This window comes from Podarcis gaigeae (genome assembly GCF_964106915.1).
Source record: "Podarcis gaigeae genome assembly, chromosome: 9".
Classification (NCBI taxonomy): Eukaryota; Metazoa; Chordata; class Lepidosauria; order Squamata; family Lacertidae; genus Podarcis; species Podarcis gaigeae.
Window position 1 is genome coordinate 28,571,113 of NC_139685.1, and position 18,390 is coordinate 28,589,502.

The 18,390-nt window shown below is 42.3% G+C and overlaps 1 protein-coding gene and 1 long non-coding RNA gene across 3 annotated transcripts in view; one reads left to right on the top strand and one right to left on the bottom strand.

Annotated features, from left to right (window-relative positions):
• Positions 1–6,368, top strand: part of MTNR1A (melatonin receptor 1A) — an 84,761-nt gene extending 78,393 nt beyond the window's left edge. For both annotated transcript variants that reach the window (XM_083755939.1, XM_083755938.1), the window contains one exon: positions 2,589–6,368. In XM_083755939.1, the coding sequence (XP_083612065.1) occupies positions 2,589–3,457 (869 nt within the window). In that variant the 3' untranslated portion in view covers positions 3,458–6,368. The remainder of the gene's footprint in view (positions 1–2,588) is intronic.
• Positions 1–18,390, bottom strand: part of LOC310852602 — a 67,104-nt gene that overhangs the window by 21,193 nt on the left and 27,521 nt on the right. The window lies entirely within an intron of this gene.

An 18,390-nucleotide genomic window follows, 5' to 3' on the forward strand; every position in this document is an offset into this window, starting at 1 on the left:
TATTGAAATGAGTGGTAATATATTGCCAGCAGTTCCTGGCATCTGAAGCCTTCACAAGGCACCAGAGAATTCAAAATGCATTTTAGCCCATAGTTTCTTCCAAATCTAACATTCTGGACCTTATTCAACTTAAGATGCAATATATTTTTCCTTAGGAAGAATGGTGGTCAACACTTTGCAAAATTACAAGAGTCTTTGTAGGAAAACGATCAGACGTGTGGCTTTGATTTAACTCATGTTTATAAAGTTTTCCCATAATTAGACTTGCATAATCAACTTCCTTTCCAACCCTAATATTTACTCCCAAGAGCACACTAAATAAATCCTCAGCAAAGTCTCTAAAACCCAACACCTGCATGATTGTGCAGCATCTAATCCCTTTTTACTCAAGGGGACTCAAGGGGATCATGCTTTGCTCAAGACTGGCACTCCCTGTAATCTGTTCACAATCCCAGTCTAACGTTTCAAAAAGAGAAGGAAGGGAATATCTTCAGTGTGTACCAGTATATAAGGGTGGGCTGGGTTGGGGTGTGTGGGGAGGACTCTTAGGATTCTAGGGATCTTGAATGTTGGGTATCTCATAAGCAGCCCTTCTGGCCTCATTTTTAGCTTGATGGTCAGGCTTTAGCAGCTAGTCAAGTCTTGTTAGAAGGCTTTTGTCTGGAACAGTCTGCCCTCAAGGCTATCTGGGTCCCTTCCTACATGACTGGCAAGTTCCACTTGTACCTTCTGCCAAGCAGTCACTCTGCTGCCCACTAACGTGACTGCTGTACAACTCTCCCAGCTGAGCAACAAAAATAGAGCCTTGTGAAAATTGCTAAATAATGTAACATGTAAGACCTATTTTTAGATGGGGAGATATGTTGGAAGACACGTGCTTGAATGCTTGAGTTTGAAGCCATTCACATTCTCTTGCAAGGCCACCTGCAGCGCCAGATTTAATTTGTTAATCAGAAGTCAATCCCACAGGCCCCTGTCACATAATTAAAATTTAATATGCACATGGAATTTTTGATACAAGTCAGGTTTATATATAGAACCTGGATTCTAAAATAGGCATTCCACATCTGAGGGAGAGGTTATCAACTGTAAAATGAATAAAACTTCCCTAGAGTAGGTGTGGAGTTCATACAGTGTTTCCTTATCTCTTCATGGCTGGAGTGCCATTTCAGAGGGTGAGCTTGAAGGCTGGTGCCCTGGCCAAGCTCCAGTCATGCAGAGCTGTGTGCAACCAGCTGAGCCAGAGGCTGGCTGGCAATGTGGATACTGGGCGACTTGCAGTTGCTGACATCTCTCTGCATTGCATTGCTTTTCATTGGATGAACACCTGAGACAGCAGTCCTTTGCATGCTTGCTCAGAAGTAAAGCCCATTATGTTCAGTGGAGCTTACTCCCGGGTTTAGATTGCATTCTGATATAACTAGCTATACACAGCTATGCACAACTAGTTAGGAATAGCTACTTGCAGCTAGAGATGAATTTTGGTGTGTGATAGAGACTGGCTGGTTCATGAAGAGTGGCCTGTACAAGAGACCCCCCCCCCTCACTTCCCTGTGATTTTTCTTCCTCATCCTACTACTGTGGATTTAGACACCAGCATAGAAAACACATCCTGTGAGGAAAGGTCAAAGGTATTGTATATGTTTAGCCTGGAGGAGTAAGGAAGACATGATAGCACCCTTCACATACCTGAAGGGCTGTCAATAGAAGAAGACAAGAACTTGTTTCCTACCGCATCAAAGCGCAGGGCTAGATCTAATGAGCTTAAATAAGGTTGAAGAGTCTTGTTGGTTGTCCGCATAGTTCAGTAATGGGACTAGTTACCTAGAGGGATGGTGTGGGTTCTCCCTTGCTTGGGTGTTTTCAAGCTGAAGTTGGTGCAGAAGCTCTAGAACTGGATTCCTTGCACTGAGCAGTGTGGTTGGCTAGATGGCCTACAAGACCGCTTCTAGCAATATGATTCTCTGGTTCTATGAACTTCTTCTATTCTTAGAAATTGAACATCTCGGGCTGGATCTACACATATATCAGAACAGGGTGGTACAAATATTTTATGACTTCAGACCTGTAGTTGTTGGCAGGGCAGAGCAGACAGTGTGCCATAGCTAACCTGACATTGGTTGCCAGTTACCAAGAGGGAGGGGGCAAAGTGGTGGGGGACGTGGTATGGGCATGGTGGCTTCAGACTGCAGCAAAGGTGGTGGTGAGGACTTTTTTTAATGCACTTCTTTGTAAAAACAACCACATCCAAAAAAGTAAAAGGAAGAAACACCAAATTCCTTGCAAATAGCAAACTAGCACAGCAAGGAGTGAACTATTCCCCCCGCCCCGCAGTGAGTTTATAATATATGTGAACATTCAAAATGATACCCCACCCTCTCACCTGCAGTCCAAAGTGGAACAGCCCACTGTATCCCTTTCAGATTTTAACCCCTCACTTATTTATGTATGTAGGCAATGTGTTACTTCTGTCATGTACAAAAGCTGTTAGATAGATGTATGAAGTTGGGAGGTCAACTGGAATGTGCTTTGGTTAAAACAAACCCTACCGTTGTAAATTTATCAATTTCTGTATGCTTCATTTTCAGGCAATGTCTTCGTTGTCAGCCTAGCCATCGCTGACCTGGTTGTGGCAATCTACCCATACCCTCTGGTCCTGACATCTATCTTTCACAACGGATGGAACCTGGGATACATCCACTGCCAGATCAGTGGGTTTCTTATGGGCCTGAGTGTTATTGGATCCATATTCAACATTACTGGAATTGCAATTAACCGATATTGCTACATCTGCCACAGCCTCAAGTATGACAAGCTGTACAGCGACAAGAACTCTTTGTGCTATGTAATACTTATTTGGGTCCTGACATTTGTTGCCATTGTGCCCAATCTTTTTGTTGGGTCGCTTCAGTATGATGCCAGGATCTTCTCATGCACCTTCTCCCAGTCGGTGAGCTCAGCATACACAATAGCTGTTGTGTTTTTCCATTTCATGCTCCCAATAGCCATAGTTACATTTTGCTACTTGAGGATATGGATCCTGGTCATTCAGGTACGGAGGAGAGTTAAACCCGACAACAAACCCAAACTAAAGCCACATGACTTTAGGAACTTTGTCACCATGTTTGTGGTGTTTGTACTCTTTGCTGTCTGCTGGGCTCCTTTGAATTTTATAGGCCTTGCAGTGGCTGTCAACCCTGAAACAATAATTCCCCGAATTCCAGAGTGGTTGTTTGTTTCCAGTTACTACATGGCATACTTCAACAGCTGCCTTAATGCTATCATCTATGGACTTTTGAACCAGAATTTTAGACGAGAATACAAACGAATTATTGTGACAATTTGTACAGCAAGAGTTTTCTTCCAGGACAGCTCAAATGATGCAGTCGACAGGATGAAAAGCAAGCCCTCACCACTGATCACAAACAACAATTTAGTCAAGGTTGACTCGGTGTGAAAAGAGAAACCTTGTTAACTGACAATTTATAGACACTCTGATGTACTCAAATGTCAAATCTATTAGCCTCATGGTTCAAGCTCTGCAATGAGACACTGGTCCTCTAATGTACAATTGCACTCAGATGAGATTATATATATAGTATTTTTGAGCCAAAGTAACAGTTTTTAAGGTAAAGTTCCTCCTATTGCACTACATGCTATGTTTCAATACAGTGGACATGATCCAGCCAACGTTAAGCACCTCAGACCCATCAATGCCAGAGGGATAGTTAAGCATACAATTAATATCTGAAATTATTCTTTTCTTTCGGTTGAGTAATTCCTAGTGATTCGCTGATACACAACTGTAGGCTATTATGGAATTAAAGAGCAAATCATTGTAAATCTTTTGTTTAATTTAAGTAAGCACTAGCGATGGATTGGAACTAACAAAGAAATGTTACTTGGATTTTTAAAAAACAAACAAGCCAGGCACCACCCCAATCTTTGTAAACTATAATCTAATGCTGCACAGCATAAGCATAAGTACATGTAACTAGAAATAATAATTTTTAAAAAGATACAAGGAACTGCTGGTAAATTATCAGAGTATATACATCGCTGAACTACAGGATGAAAAGTTGTTGAAAAGAGTTCTGTATGACAGGGAAACTTAATTTGATGGAGGAACAAAGCCTCCAGAATCACTCAGGTGTGTGTATGTGTGTATAATCTGGACAATGAGTACCAAGGATGAAAGGCCTTTCAGGCAGGTCACTGAGTCTCACTTCAAAGAAGAAACCGAGGAGCATCTTCTCGGTCATAATATGGCTGTTGCCTGTTCAAATGATCTTTTGAAGTATTGAGATTAGAGAGATGCATACTAAACTGAATCCCCGTGCTATAAAACCTAGAGGACAGTCAAAAGACTAAATGAGCGTACGTGGATGAAAAACTAATATTTTCAATTTCGCATCTTGCAATATTTCCAAACCTAAACATACTCCTAACAGAAGGGGTAGAATATGAAAGAGAGTGCTGTTGCCCTTGCACCCTGGTTGCAGGTGTCACAGAGGAATCTGGTTGGCCACTGTGAGTACAGGATGCTAAATGGGTCTTTGGTTCAGATCCAGCAGGGCTTTTCTTTTGTTCTTAGGACTTGGCTCTTCCTTTCATCAACGAACCTCTCTTTTATCAAAGTGCCAAAAACTGGCAATGATCTGTTAGCGTACCTCGATGTTCCATATAGCACCTGTCGTTATCAGCCTAGAGGGAAACAGACATTTCTGGGAAAGCCTAAACCTGTGATCATCATCATCATCATTTGTAATTTGCATGGCAAAATAACCAAACAAAAATGACCCCTAAGAAACTAGTGGGAGCTTCTCTTGCAGTGCAAACTGCAGGCAGAAGGACCTTGATCCAGATACAGACAGCAGTGGGCAAGAAAGGGTTAAATCGCATGCTATGGTCTGGATCGGGGCCTCCATGCTGACAAGTGGTGTATTTGTTTGGGGGAGCTGCATTCAGGACAGAACTTGTCCCTACATGCAGTTTGTCCCTTCGTCACCCACTAACCTGTATCTTCAAGCATGGTCCATGATGCTGCATATAAGTTCAAACAATCTCTTAAGTCGAGAGGGGTGGGGGAATAGTTTGATTTTTTTTTAATTGTAAGTTATAATTGTAAAGTATAGCTAAACAGATTTATCAAATCACTTCTATATAATATATTCTCAATTATTTTGTTTCCATCACTAGATACAATGCCTTTTCAAGCACTAAATATTCATCATACTCTATAGAGCTCTGTAAGATCTAGGCATACGATAAAAAAAATATCTATTTCCTGAGGCATAATATTACTGCGCAATTTAATGTAGCTCATGCGGCAAATGAATATACGTTCGTACATACTTGAAACTGCCACATGCAACAAAATAGGTGTTTTTATCTTAAAAACAAGAGCCTTGTGTGTTGTTCTTAGCTCACTTTAAGTCTGCAACAAGAATTAACAAGAACTTTTCTAGGTAAGAACAAGCTGGTCAATGCATTTCTCAAGGCACTTGACTCACCATTGTTTACACTCAAACCATTCTTGCCAATCAAACCACTGTGTAAATAGTCAGTGCTCTCCTATTGTGACATCATGTGGTATGATTGACCAAGTAAATTCTAGATCACAGCTTCCTCCAGTGTGATTCCATCCTTAGAGGATGTTTTGTGGTGTATTGACATTGCTTTGTATGTAGTGATATCAGAACAATAAGGTGGCCAGACCATCTGATTTTCATCATATAAGAGAAATACACTATTTAAATTCTTTCAAAACTCTTGCCTTACTTAAACAATATTATGATTAATAATATAGTAATATTTTATGATGCATCTGACAAAGTAACATAAATGTAGTTTCAGTAGCCTGATTAGTATTTAGAATCTTTTCTGAAGAGCTGGTTTCTTTTTCATTTCCCCTGTAGAAACTGGTAGATCAAATTGAAAATGTAAATGCCCTAAAATAATTGCTAGGAGTAATCAGTGTAGAATATTGGAGGAATTAACAGTTTTGTTTTGTCCCTTTATATTTTGTCGGAAGCCGCACAGAGTGGTTGAGGTAATCCAGTCAGATGGGCGAGGTATAAGAAACAAATTATTATTAATGTCTACACAGAGGTAAGTCCCATGAAGTTCAATGGAACTTGCTCCCAGATAAAGAAGTATAGGATGGCAGCCTAAAATATGTATTTATTATAATTCTGAAAATATTGATTGCTATGCCAAAGGACTATATTTTGGGGGAAAGGTCAGTTATTAAAATGGTTAGCATTTTCAGATCTGTTACTTTAAAATATTTGTATTAAATATCAATTCACAGAAAATATGCATGTTGGTGATGTTAACAACCTGCTAAATATAGCAATAATTTTAAAGACGTATTCTGTTTTCTTTGCTTGGTTGTGTGTTAAAAAATGCCTCCAATTTAATGCATATGACCTGCTGAATGGAATCTTTAAAAATGTTTTTCCTGGCTTCTTTTAAACTACTTTCCCATTTGAAGGTTTATTTTTTCATTAAAAAAAGCAATACATTAACGAACACTTCATTAACCATTCATTTCACCACATTTTTTCTCATAATTTTTATTTTTATTGAGTGACCAGAGATGAAACTTTTGAAAGTGTTGTACACAATATATTACAAATTATGTGTTGGCTTTCTGAATATGTTTTAAACTTGGCTTATGTTTTTTGTGAGTGTCATTCCGGAAGGAATCTACCAGGCCTTTAACACATCCCCTTCCCGAGTTCAACATATACTTGAAATGGGAACCAATTTTCCTAGAACTCACCCTTAAATCTGAGTACAAACAAACTCTAAATGGCACAAATCATTTGGCTACACTGCCTGGCAGCAGTTCTCTGGGGTTTCAGACAGGGAGTATATTCCCTCTCGTGCCTGGAGTTGTCAGGGATTGAACCTGGTATCGTCTGCATGAAAGCATGTGTTCTGCCCCTTCCCCTGAAGGTCTACAATTTCCTTTGGTGCACTTGAAACTTCACTTTCTCCAAGTAACCCAACAAATCCACAAATGGGTTCAAGAGAATTGTATATTCATTATTGAACTTTGTAACAAACAATGCAATCCTAACCATGTCTACTCAAAAGTAGGTGCCACTGAATTAAATGGGGCCTACTCCCAGGTAGGTGGTGTTATGACTGGAGGCTCAAGCTGCTGGGTCTAAGTCCCACTGAACTTAATGAATAGACTTGTATAGGATTAAACTCAAGATCTACCCCAATATCTGATTACTTTCGAGCATGGCCACTACAGATGTAAACACGTTCCTCTCTCACCACAACTCTTCTAACATTTAGTAGAATGTTAATATAGTAGAATGTTAATATACTGTAATGCGTTTCTATCATGGCATTATACCCTTGTGTGATCACTGACAGTGAAACAAGAGGGGATGACTTCCAAACCTTTGCTCATATCTCCTGATTTCCTGCCCCCCTTTCATTCCTCATCATGGTTCTTTATCCCAGCTATTTGTACAAAGAATAGACAGCAACTTTGGAATAACATAAAACTTTCGAAACACACACAGCTCCTGCAGACCAACGCAATAACTCCCTTTTCAGTGGTAAGACATGAAAAGAAATGTTAATTCCTACCCTCTTGAATTCAAATGCCCGTATCAGATTGCATTTTACAAACCGTACCAAAAACTAGCACCCAAAGCCAACTTATTTGGCAATAAGCCATACACATTTATGGCATTTTCTCTGGGACACTGTTTTAAATTCTGTAGGATCAAAAGTTATCCTAACCATAGGTGACCTTTCTTAATAACATGGAAACATGGATGGTGGTGGTTGATGGCTAACTTTGCCATCAAGAGAGTCTGAAAAGATGAGCTCATGTCTTGTAGTTAACCTTGGATTGGTGAAGTATTCTGAGCCTGTTTAGGACAATTAGAAACACAAGTGTTATGAAGCTCCAACAAACCAGCTAAATAGTGTCTCTTTCTCCTCCTTGCAAGGTGTGTCTATATTCTTCCTGTTCTGCGCAATTGCATTTGACCATAAATACAGCACATGCCACTGGGAAAGGAAGGCGTTTTGGGGTGGGGGGAGAACTCATCCCTGACATCAGCACACACTGTTCAAGAAAAGCGCATGGTACAGTTTCCCTAGGACTTGCCCTCTTCTGGCTGCAAGGGTTGACTGCATATTGGAACACTCCATGCTGTGTTCTTAAAGCACCCAACCTCTTGTATCAGCATTGCACTTGCAGGGAGTATCTGAGATGGGCAAGCATGAAAACATTGCATGGCTCACCTGCTACCTGAACCGATACACTCTTCCTAGGATGGTGTTTCTCCTATATGTATTAATTGGTTCTGAGTGACTGAAGTTAACATGTCTTAGGGGGTTTCCAAGATCCAGGGCTTTTATTAAGAGCCAGGACAGCTGAATGCCTACACCTGACATGTGTGAACCCCAAGGGGTCTTGTGCTAGTCCAAGTATTGACTGCTGGTAGTTCAAACACATATTTGAGATGCTATGAATATCTAGCTTCAGTTCACAGCTTTGCTGATGTGTTTTTGTGTATGTGTGAAATGTGACTACTTTTGCATGGATGGCACACTGTACCAAAGTTACACCCACATGAAATGAACTCCTTCAGATCAGAAAAGCTTCCAAAGAGCACTGGAGCATTCTGAATGACTCCAAATGCATTCCACTCCCATTTCCTCCGTTTGCACTCAGTATGCTCTTACCAGATTTCCTCGCTCATTAGCTGAGCACAGCAGGCATTGAGCCGGCGCTATTATAATGGGTCAGGGCGTTCAGGAAAACACCTTTGACTTTGTCATGATATTCAGCATGATGAAGTCATAGCTTGCTGATTCAAGATGTCCTGACAACAGGAGGTAATTGTGAGGGTTGCTGCTTTTCATTTTGGCATGTGAGATGTTCCGTGATGGCTCCTTTTAAGGGAGTGCATATTTTAATATAAAAAGAACAAATAGCAACAAGGCTTCATCACAACAACACTCAAATGCTGCCCGGAACTTCTGTAACATGTTTGAAAGTAGCCTCATCTATTTCATTGATTATGTATTATTACTATTATTAATTGCCCACACTTCACCCCAAGGGTGGGTTGCAACAATTAAAACATAGTATTAAAAGCAGTTTAAAGCACATTACAAGCACAACAAAAGGAGGGTCCTGATACTGTACACCACAAGTGTCAAAAGCCAAGGTACATAGATGTGTCTTCAGCATTCACCAGAAACTGTATAATGAAGGAGCCAGGCACGACTCTGTAAAGTTTTGCCCAAGTTTTTAAATGTTTTCCCTCCCAGTGTTTCTAAGGAGAGGAAAGGAGATGGAAAGGTTTAGCCACACTCCTGAATGTCTCTCAATATTCCTTGCCTGCCCTGTCCCTTATCTGCCCTGAAACAACCTCTTTTTCACCATACCAGCACTGGAGCTTTGGCAACAGTGGAGTAGGAGAGTGCAATATCGGATCTCCCTCTCCAACATCAGAGTGGAACAGAAGAGCTATCCTATAGCCTCTGAGATGGCCTCTGAGGAAGCATACTACTGCAGCATTAATGAATTTTATCCCCAAGTATCAATCTTGAGTGCCTTTTAGTTCATACTTTGAGCCAAGAAGCAGATCATGAGATTCAGAGAACTGAGACATTTGAAGGATAATTTCTTTCTGAGCCACATATTTGTCTGGGAGATAAGGATCAATGGCATTTGCATTGGAATTTACAGAAGTTGAATTTCTCAAGCATCTCTGTTAGGAACTTGGCGCTGAGGATTTATTTTCAGCCTAGAGTTCAGCAAAATTTATGAACTAGTGAGACGCTCCCCTTTCTAAGCCAAAAGAGTCACATGAGGGTAATTAGTCATCTGAGGAGTGTAATGAGTCTGAATTACATCATTAGTTTATTGTGAGAGCTTACCATTTAGCTACTCAGCACCACCATGAAACTAGAAATTCAGTTACGAGAGAAATACTGGCAAGTCGATAAATCTGAAGACAACAAGGAGAGCAACATGAGCCAAGAATATGAAGCAGGAAGATTTGTGTCTCCACCCAGACACTCTCAGGATGCAAAAAAAGAAGAAGTCTAACTTCAAAACATTCAACTATGTAGTGTTCATCAATCATCTCTCTGTTTAGCACAACATCTGTTACTCCTTCCTTTTTTTACTTAGCATTTTCAAACAATTTACTGTGGGCCCCAGCAGAGTGAACAAATCAGAAATTTGTCAGACAAATCAGTTGCCTGCTGTGTAAATTGCACTGAGTTATGAGAGCGCAAGGGCTAAATAGGATCTCCATAAAAATGAATATAGCACATTGCGGAAAACTGTTCTTGCACATTTACACCCATGAAACACAGTGCTACGCTTCTTTTAGATGCCTTGCTTAGATTCAGGACATATAATTCTTAAACATTCAAAACAGTGCTGGAATGTAATAGCAGTGTGTTAATGGACAATTTTGTCATTTGCTATATGCCCCTCCCTCTCTATATCTGCACCTGTATACTGATGGGCTCCAATCCTATACCCACTTACATTGAAGAAATCCACTGTGATAGATAAGTGATGCTCTCTTAATACTCTGAAATCTTGCTTTCAGGGAAGAGAAAATGCTGACATTGTCAATTCGACAACTAATGGCTTCTATTTGCCTCAGGATTTCAGAGACTCAAGGTTAATATGGCCCCATGAGCTCTTCGTTTAAGGAAATAAAACTTCAGATTGGATTTTGTGGAATGTGTTCTCTCACTCTAATTCTGAGATGATGCAAACAATACACAATCAGTGACATTACATTTATTGGATGGTTTTACAATGCAGTCCATTTACACCTGCTGGAGAACTGTGAGATATTGATTTACAGTGGATCATGTGCATGTCTGCTCATGAAGTTAGGTCCTCCTTCATGAGTTAACTTGCACAAAGGGGAAGAGAATGTACAAGGGACTCCTGGAGCTGCATATCTGGCCCCACCTCTGGTGTCCCATGACTCCACCCAGCCTTGGACATCGAATGCTAAGAAGCCTTTGCACGTTGACCTCTATGCACATAGATTCTTTTGGCTGGTGACTGACCTGTTTGTTCTGTGTAAAATGCAGATGGGTACAGTATTTTCTGGCAGACAATGGCGTATATGCCACTCCAGAAATGTGATACTATATCCAATTGGGGGAAATGGCAAATATTAATTAGCTTTTCCATACCAGGATGTTTTTTGTTACCATCCATAGTGCTTGGGGTCTGATCACTGTAATTATCATTCTTACACCAAAGCTGGGATGCAATTTTCACGGTCTTAGATGTGTGCGCACGCTCACATTTCATTTCCTCTGAACTCACTGCTTCCACCCTGACGCTGTCCCCTGCAAACTCACACATGTGTGTTCACATACCCCTGCCAACTTAGGATATCATTTAAAACTTCCAGTGAAGGATACTGTAGTCCTCAAAAGCTTGTGCTATAATAAACGTGTGACAGAGCGATCCAAACCCCAACTCACTGCACAGGGAGGGGGATTTTGGAAGAGGTGAAGGTGCCTCTCTGCTTAGCTCTCCTTGGCTGTATTGGGCTCTCCAGTGGGAAGGCTCTGCTAGAATGGAGGGCCTGCTGCTGTGGAAATCCACATTCTGCCCAATGAAATCCCTAATGGGCAAAGCTGGTGGTGGTGTTAGGTAGCCTAAAGCCCTGAAGTGGGGCATTTGGGAGACAGGAAGGGATGGAGCTGTGGTGGTGAGCTCAGTGAGCTGAAAGTTAGGGAAGGGGAACCCAATATAGGTTCCTTCGACCTGGTGGGGGGGATGACAAGTGGTGCTGCTGTGGGTGTGGCAATAGCTGTGCAGTTTCACTAAGCTTCTCTGCTTTCCAGGTTAGGATTGTATCTTTAGACCTTTGAGGTACCGAATGCCTTAGTGTTTTGCAGAAGCAGACTAAGACACCCTTCAGACATCCTTTTCATCTTGCACTCGTGATAATCTATGCTTGTGGTGGTATTGGGGCAGTTTTAATATTGTTGGCGATTGCAAAAATTTCAGGGCAGATGCATCCTTTCATTTCGAATGAGCGCACATTCCTTAACTTCCTGCTGAAGTGTGGTAACCTTTCATACCACAAACGTTCTGAGCAGTTGCTGTTTTAATCCCACTTCTGTTGCATTATAGTGCAAGAGTGCCCTGTCCCACAGAAATAATGTAGATCAACACTGGGAAAACATTGCAGAACAACTAATAAACTGGAATGATGTGTGGGCAGTCCAGTGTCAATCCACCACTAATGCACTATTATTATGGCAATGACACATTGCAGTTAACACACACAAATAAGCCCATCAGTCTGCTGGGCTTCTAAGAGGGCTGTCTAATAATAATAATAATAATAATAATAATAATAATAATAATAATTATTATTATTATTTTATAATTTATATCCTGCACATCTGGCTAGGTTGTCCCAGCCACTCTAGGTAACACATATAAAACATAATAAAAGCTTCCAGATACAGGTTGCCTTCCGATGTCTCCTAAAAGTTGTGTAGTTGTTTAGCTCCTTGGCATCTGATGGGAAGGCATTCCACAGGGAGGGCATCAATGCTAAAAAAGCCCTCTGCCTGGTTCCCTGTAACTTAACTTCTCACAGTAAGGGAACCATCAGAAGGCCCTCAGAGCTGGACAATTCTTAATGTAGCGTCACCCCATGTCCTGAGAGAGGCATAAATGGCACGGGGAACATCAACATCAGAGCTTCCTCCCAGGTAACCTTGAGGTTTCCATATTACTCGACCATCATAGAGTACGATCAGATACAGTCTTACCTCGGGTTACAGATGCTTCAGGTTGTGTTTTTTCGGGTTGCAGACCGCCAAAACCCGAAAGTACCAGAATGGGTTACGTCCGGGTTTCGGCAATCATGCATGCGCATAAGCGCTAAATCGCGCTTTGCACATGCGCAGAAGTGCCAAATTGCAACCCGCACATGCGCAGATGCGCCACTGCCGGTTGCTAACGCTGCAGGTTGCGAACGTGCATCCCACATGGATCACGTTCGCAACCCGAGTGTCCACTGTATAGTCCTTAAAACATATTTGATCTGAGGGACACATCAGGACAGGTGATGTGAAAGTCACGAGATTAGTCATATTTCCTCATTTAGATTGGATGTTTACTTCAGCCAGCTTTAAAAGCTTCCTGAATGACTTACACTTACTCCATGACATGACAAAACAAAAAAAAAACAAAACAAAAACCCAGCACCCTTTAGTGTTTACAAATTAGTACGGTAATTCTGCCTCTCATAGGGAGAATTAATGAATCGCCCAGCTTCCTGGAAGTCATTGCTATAGCAACGGAAAGAATATACTGAGCACGTCACCCAGTCAAAATTATTCCAGGCATGTGACTCCACTCTCACATTCTCTCCTTTGCCTTAGTTTTTAGCCACAACAACCAATGGAACTCATTGTCTCGGCTGAGGGTACTTACAATTCTCATTCAGAAAAATGGAAATTACATCCCACAGGGAAATAATTGGCTAGTGTATTCAAAGTGATATTTAAAATTTCTTACTTTGTTTATTTCATTGCCAGCTTTGTCCCTCTTGGTTTAGCACCACCAGCAGCCATCTCTTGGCAACGTCAAGCATATTTTTATATCCAGACCCACCATTTCACACACAAAAAATTCTTTATCACCTTCACTTCATCCCAGTTCCTCTAGCCCAGCTAAATGCCAAATCCAGTCATGGGAAACCTGTAACTCCCCTGGTGCTATCAGAATTATGGGCTTCCCAATGGGGCATCTGGTTGGCTTCTGTGAGAACAGGATGCGGGACGAGATGGATCCCACTGGTCTTATGCTGTATGCTCTTCTTATGTTCTTGTGACTCCAACAACCATCAGCCTGAGCTAGCACAGCCAACAGTTATGAGAATTTTCATCCTGCTACATCTGAAGAACCACAGGTTCATCAGCCCCTGGTCTACTCTATGCTATTCCTCCACCAAACCTTGCCTGTAGGTCCCCTGCCCATGTAAGGGTCACCAGTGGTTAGTTCCTTCCCTCTGTCTCCATCCACATTGCCTGCTGGTGTTCTCCCTTCTGTGGGCTTACAGAGACAGGCAGAGGAGTGGATGGATGAGGTCGGAGGGCCAGAGGCTGATCTAGGAGAAAGGGGTAACCATTTATGGGGTTTCGTTCCTCCCAAGAAGCAGGAGTCAGAGTTGGAGGATGGTGAGGGGTCTGAACACTCGGATACCGGGGAGGAGGGGCAGGATATGGGGAAGGAGCCAGAGCTAGAGGAAGAACAGGACATGCCTGGGGTGGAGGGTGAGATTGTGCCTGCAGGGAGGATGGTGGCATCAGGGCTCTGATGAGTGTGTGGCAGAGCCAAGGGGCCAGGAAATTGGTCCAGGAGAGGGGACCAGCAATTTGGGGGGTTTGGTGCCACCTACAAGACAGGGCAGAGGGAGGTTCAGAGCAGTTTGAGGTGGAGGGAGCCTTGTTGGTTGTGTTGGAGGCAGAGGAAGAGACTGTTCAGGTGAGGGATGAGCCAGTTGAATCCCTGCCATTCCCCCCCTCCGACTGACTCCTAGAACCTGGAGGGGTTGAAGGGGGAAGAGCAACAGCTGCTTTCATGTAGGAGATGCTTCAGGTTGTGTGCATGTGCCTCGTCAGATGAGGGTACATAAACCGGTGAGGGGGTCATGGTCTCACTGTTGCTGCAACTGCTCTGCAGGGCAAAGACCTGGGAACAGCTGACTAAAGGCTAGAATTTTTTTGTGTGTGGGTATCCGGAGCACCATGGAAGTTGCTTTATTTTCTCCATAAGGATTAACTATCAGACATATACCTTCATTGGCTGGGGTTGCCCAAGACAGTGGGCAGCATCCCACCATCCTCACTCTCTTCCAGCACCAGGTTGGGTTGGCAAGCACAGCAGCAACTTTCATGTAGGAGAAGTTGCAAGGTGCTTGTGCTTATGCCATCAGACTAAGGTACTTAAGTTTGTAGCATGGCCACACTGTTGCTCCAACAGTCCAGCTCAGAGCACAAGCCTGGGGAGGGGTGCCAGTTGCCTAGACAGTATGTGGCCAGCTTAGCGCACTTCAGCACTGTAAGTTCATGCTTTGTCAATAAACAAACTGATGGTTGCTTATCCTCATGGATCTGGGTGTGCTTAGGACATGGGCTCCCTACTCAGACGTGGACTTAGGGAAGTACAGCCAGTTTGCGGTGTTGCAGGTCTTGGTGATGGTGCCAAGGTATGTCATGAGGTCCACGTCATTGCATTGACCATAGAAATGTGTTTTGAACTTGTCAGTGCTCAGCATAGGCAGGCAATGGCAGAGAGCATAGGCCTCGGACAAGATCTCGTGGCTGAAGGGCACCACCCCTGCTTCCGATGCTTTAACATACTCCAAGATGAGCTCGACAAGGCTGTGAAGCATCTTTATGGCACTGTGCTGGGCAATGAGATGCTTAGCCACTGTGGAGTTCTCGCCACTGCCCGTCGCTGTCATCCGTGCAACATGATCAACCCCAATGTGCTCGACCTCCTCTGTGGCCAGAGTGTACATCAGTTCAGCAAACAGCATTGTAGCCTCTCCATTGATGATGAGACACTGATAAGCAGATCCGGGTGTTTCGTCATGGGGTTCAGCTTGAGGAAGAGGGGGCTCTCAATAATCTCACACATCTGCACAGCGGGGGAATGGAATACTAACATCGGGTACCATGACTATGATGTGGAATGAAAGGCAATTGCTGGGGGGCACCTAATTTTGGCATCTCACAAGGCACTGCTGAAATTTGAGACCCCATGTTCCACCACTGCTCTGCTCCTCCCTCCCTTTTTATGTATAATCCATGCCATCATGCTAACAGTATGCAGTAGCTCCCCTCCATACGTTCACTGAATGCACATAAGAAGGAACAGAACAGTGACCCCAATCCTACCTCCATCTCGTTACAACCATTGGGTCAACCCCCAACCTACAAGGGTTTGGCAGAAGATCTGATAGGAGTCTCTTTGCACAACTAGCCCATGTCACACCCAGATTCTGTGCATGTGCATAGATGCACATGAGACCGTTCCTTATATTTTCCTGAAGACATGGAAGTTGGTGCACTTTACCCCATGCTGTGAACATTTGTGGGAATAATGTCTAAACAGGGCTACTGTGTCAGCCAGTCAGTTTCACTGCCATCCTTTCCATAGCTTCAATACAATAGAAATCTTCTTTTTAATTAAACACCTTCTGTTAGAGGGCTGTCTTTCAGAATTCCCATGCTGTAAAAAAAACAAAAAACAAAAAACCAACAAAAAACACACACCAAACCCATCCACACCACAACACTCAAGCCATTACCAATAAACACACAGCATATGTTTGGAATAAGGCTCCTTGTTCCGTTTGACATGCACTTCAGTTACAAGCTTGTGTTATGAATGATAGGAAATGCGTAAGATGCCACCATCACTAATTTACACCTACAACTTAGTGTAAAGCAAATGTGTTCTCATTTAGATTCCTGCCATCTTCTCAGGCTCTAAACTATTTCAGGCAATACAAAATGCAGGATCATAAGTGGAGAGCTTTCCAACAACTGACAAAATAATATGTTCTTCAGTTGCTATGGTTACTATCCATAGCTATGGTAACTACTGTATTCCAGGAAAAGTTGACATTTGGTAGATCTCGTCTGAAGTGCAGAGTTTACAGAAAGCCATTGCCTTCCAAATGTGATCAGTTACCAGTGGATCTGACTTGCTGGAGTTCTTGTTGTGGGCATTCCTCTCCAGAGCTCAGATACTTAACAGGTTTCAGGTAGCCCTCAGTGGTGGGAAGCCTTAGGCGTGCAGGGCCAAAGGCTAGCTAGAAATGCTCTTGGATTGCAAGAATCCCCTTTTCTTGATAGGATGGAGGGTGTGTGTGTGTGTGCGTGTGTAGAAACCTGACTTTTGCAAGGATGGAAGATAGTCTACTGTACAAAGGTCAGAGTCTCATCCATCACTTGACCCACCTGTTACCGTGCCCATTTTGGGCTTCTGACCACACCCAACACTGGTGTGTGGCCCCAGGGAGGCTGCACACAGAGGAATGTGGCCCTCAATGTAAAAAGGAGTCTCCACTCCTGCTCTTAACAGGAGCTCTGGTTAAATATGCCTGCCTTCCAGGTGCAACATATCCTAATTCATTAAGAGGAGGGAAGGAAAACTAGCAGCCTCTCCCTCTATGGGCTTCAGACCACATGGGTGCCTCTATTTCTGTCCAATTCACTTATTCTGCCCTCTGTGTGACTATTTTTATAAACAATTTAAAGATGCAATCCTATGTCTGTGTGAGTAGAAATGGGGGAGAAATTTGATTCAGGTCTTGTTTAAAGCTGAATTTATCAAGTCAGCCCTCTCTGAAACAATATGTGAATAAAATCAAAGGTAGCCTTTGAAATTCGCACTTCTCTGAATTTTGTGATGCACTTCGCCACCCAAACCATTTTTTTAAAAAAATGCATATATTAGGGGAAAGTTTGCATAAAAATAGGAGAAAATGAACTCAGAATGAGTCTGAAGCCCCACATAGGTCTGAAGGTGACATTGTATTGCAGAAAGGATCTACAAAGTGGTCAAATCTCAGCATTGGAAAGGCAGTGGCAAAACAATCTGAGATGCCCTGCTGAGGCAAACAAATCAAGGAAAAAGTACCTCAAACACTGTAATTTTCAAAATGATTCTGTGGAATTAAATTAAAATCTACTTTAAGTTGCATAGTCAAAACTGAAGAGAGTTGTTTCTTTTGCTTAGCAAAATACTAAGGAAAAAGGTAAAGAAAAAGGTCAGGGACTCTGGAATGTTTACTTTGTCTTGATTTTGGTGGTGAAATTAGGGAGGTGACAAATTAATTGTATCATATAGTGGCCGAATCTTTGTGTCTAGCTGACTATGAAATGATTGTTTCAGATGAACCAGATAACTAATTGTTTGTGAAGAAGCCCCAAGGAATTTGACAGCTGGGGGAACACAAAGTGAAAAACCTAAGACTGATGGAGGTGCCATCAGATTGGTACCAGTTTGGTGCCAAAGTGTCAATACTGCTGAGTGAGACACTCCAGGTGTGAAAAGGGGGCAAATCATTACATAACATTCTGTCGCCATGTTGTTGTTGTTCCTTTATTACAGCGTTTCAGATTTTTACAGGTATTAAGTTTGGTATGCTGAAATGTGCTGGGCTTTCTATTTCATATTTGTTCCTGACAAACCCACATTATTGTTGCTTTAAAAAAATAATCTTATTATATAATAGATTTTTGTATACAAAACTGAACAGATGTGTGTTCATCAAGAAGAAGTAAGGTATAAAAAGCCCAGCACACTTCAGAGTAGCA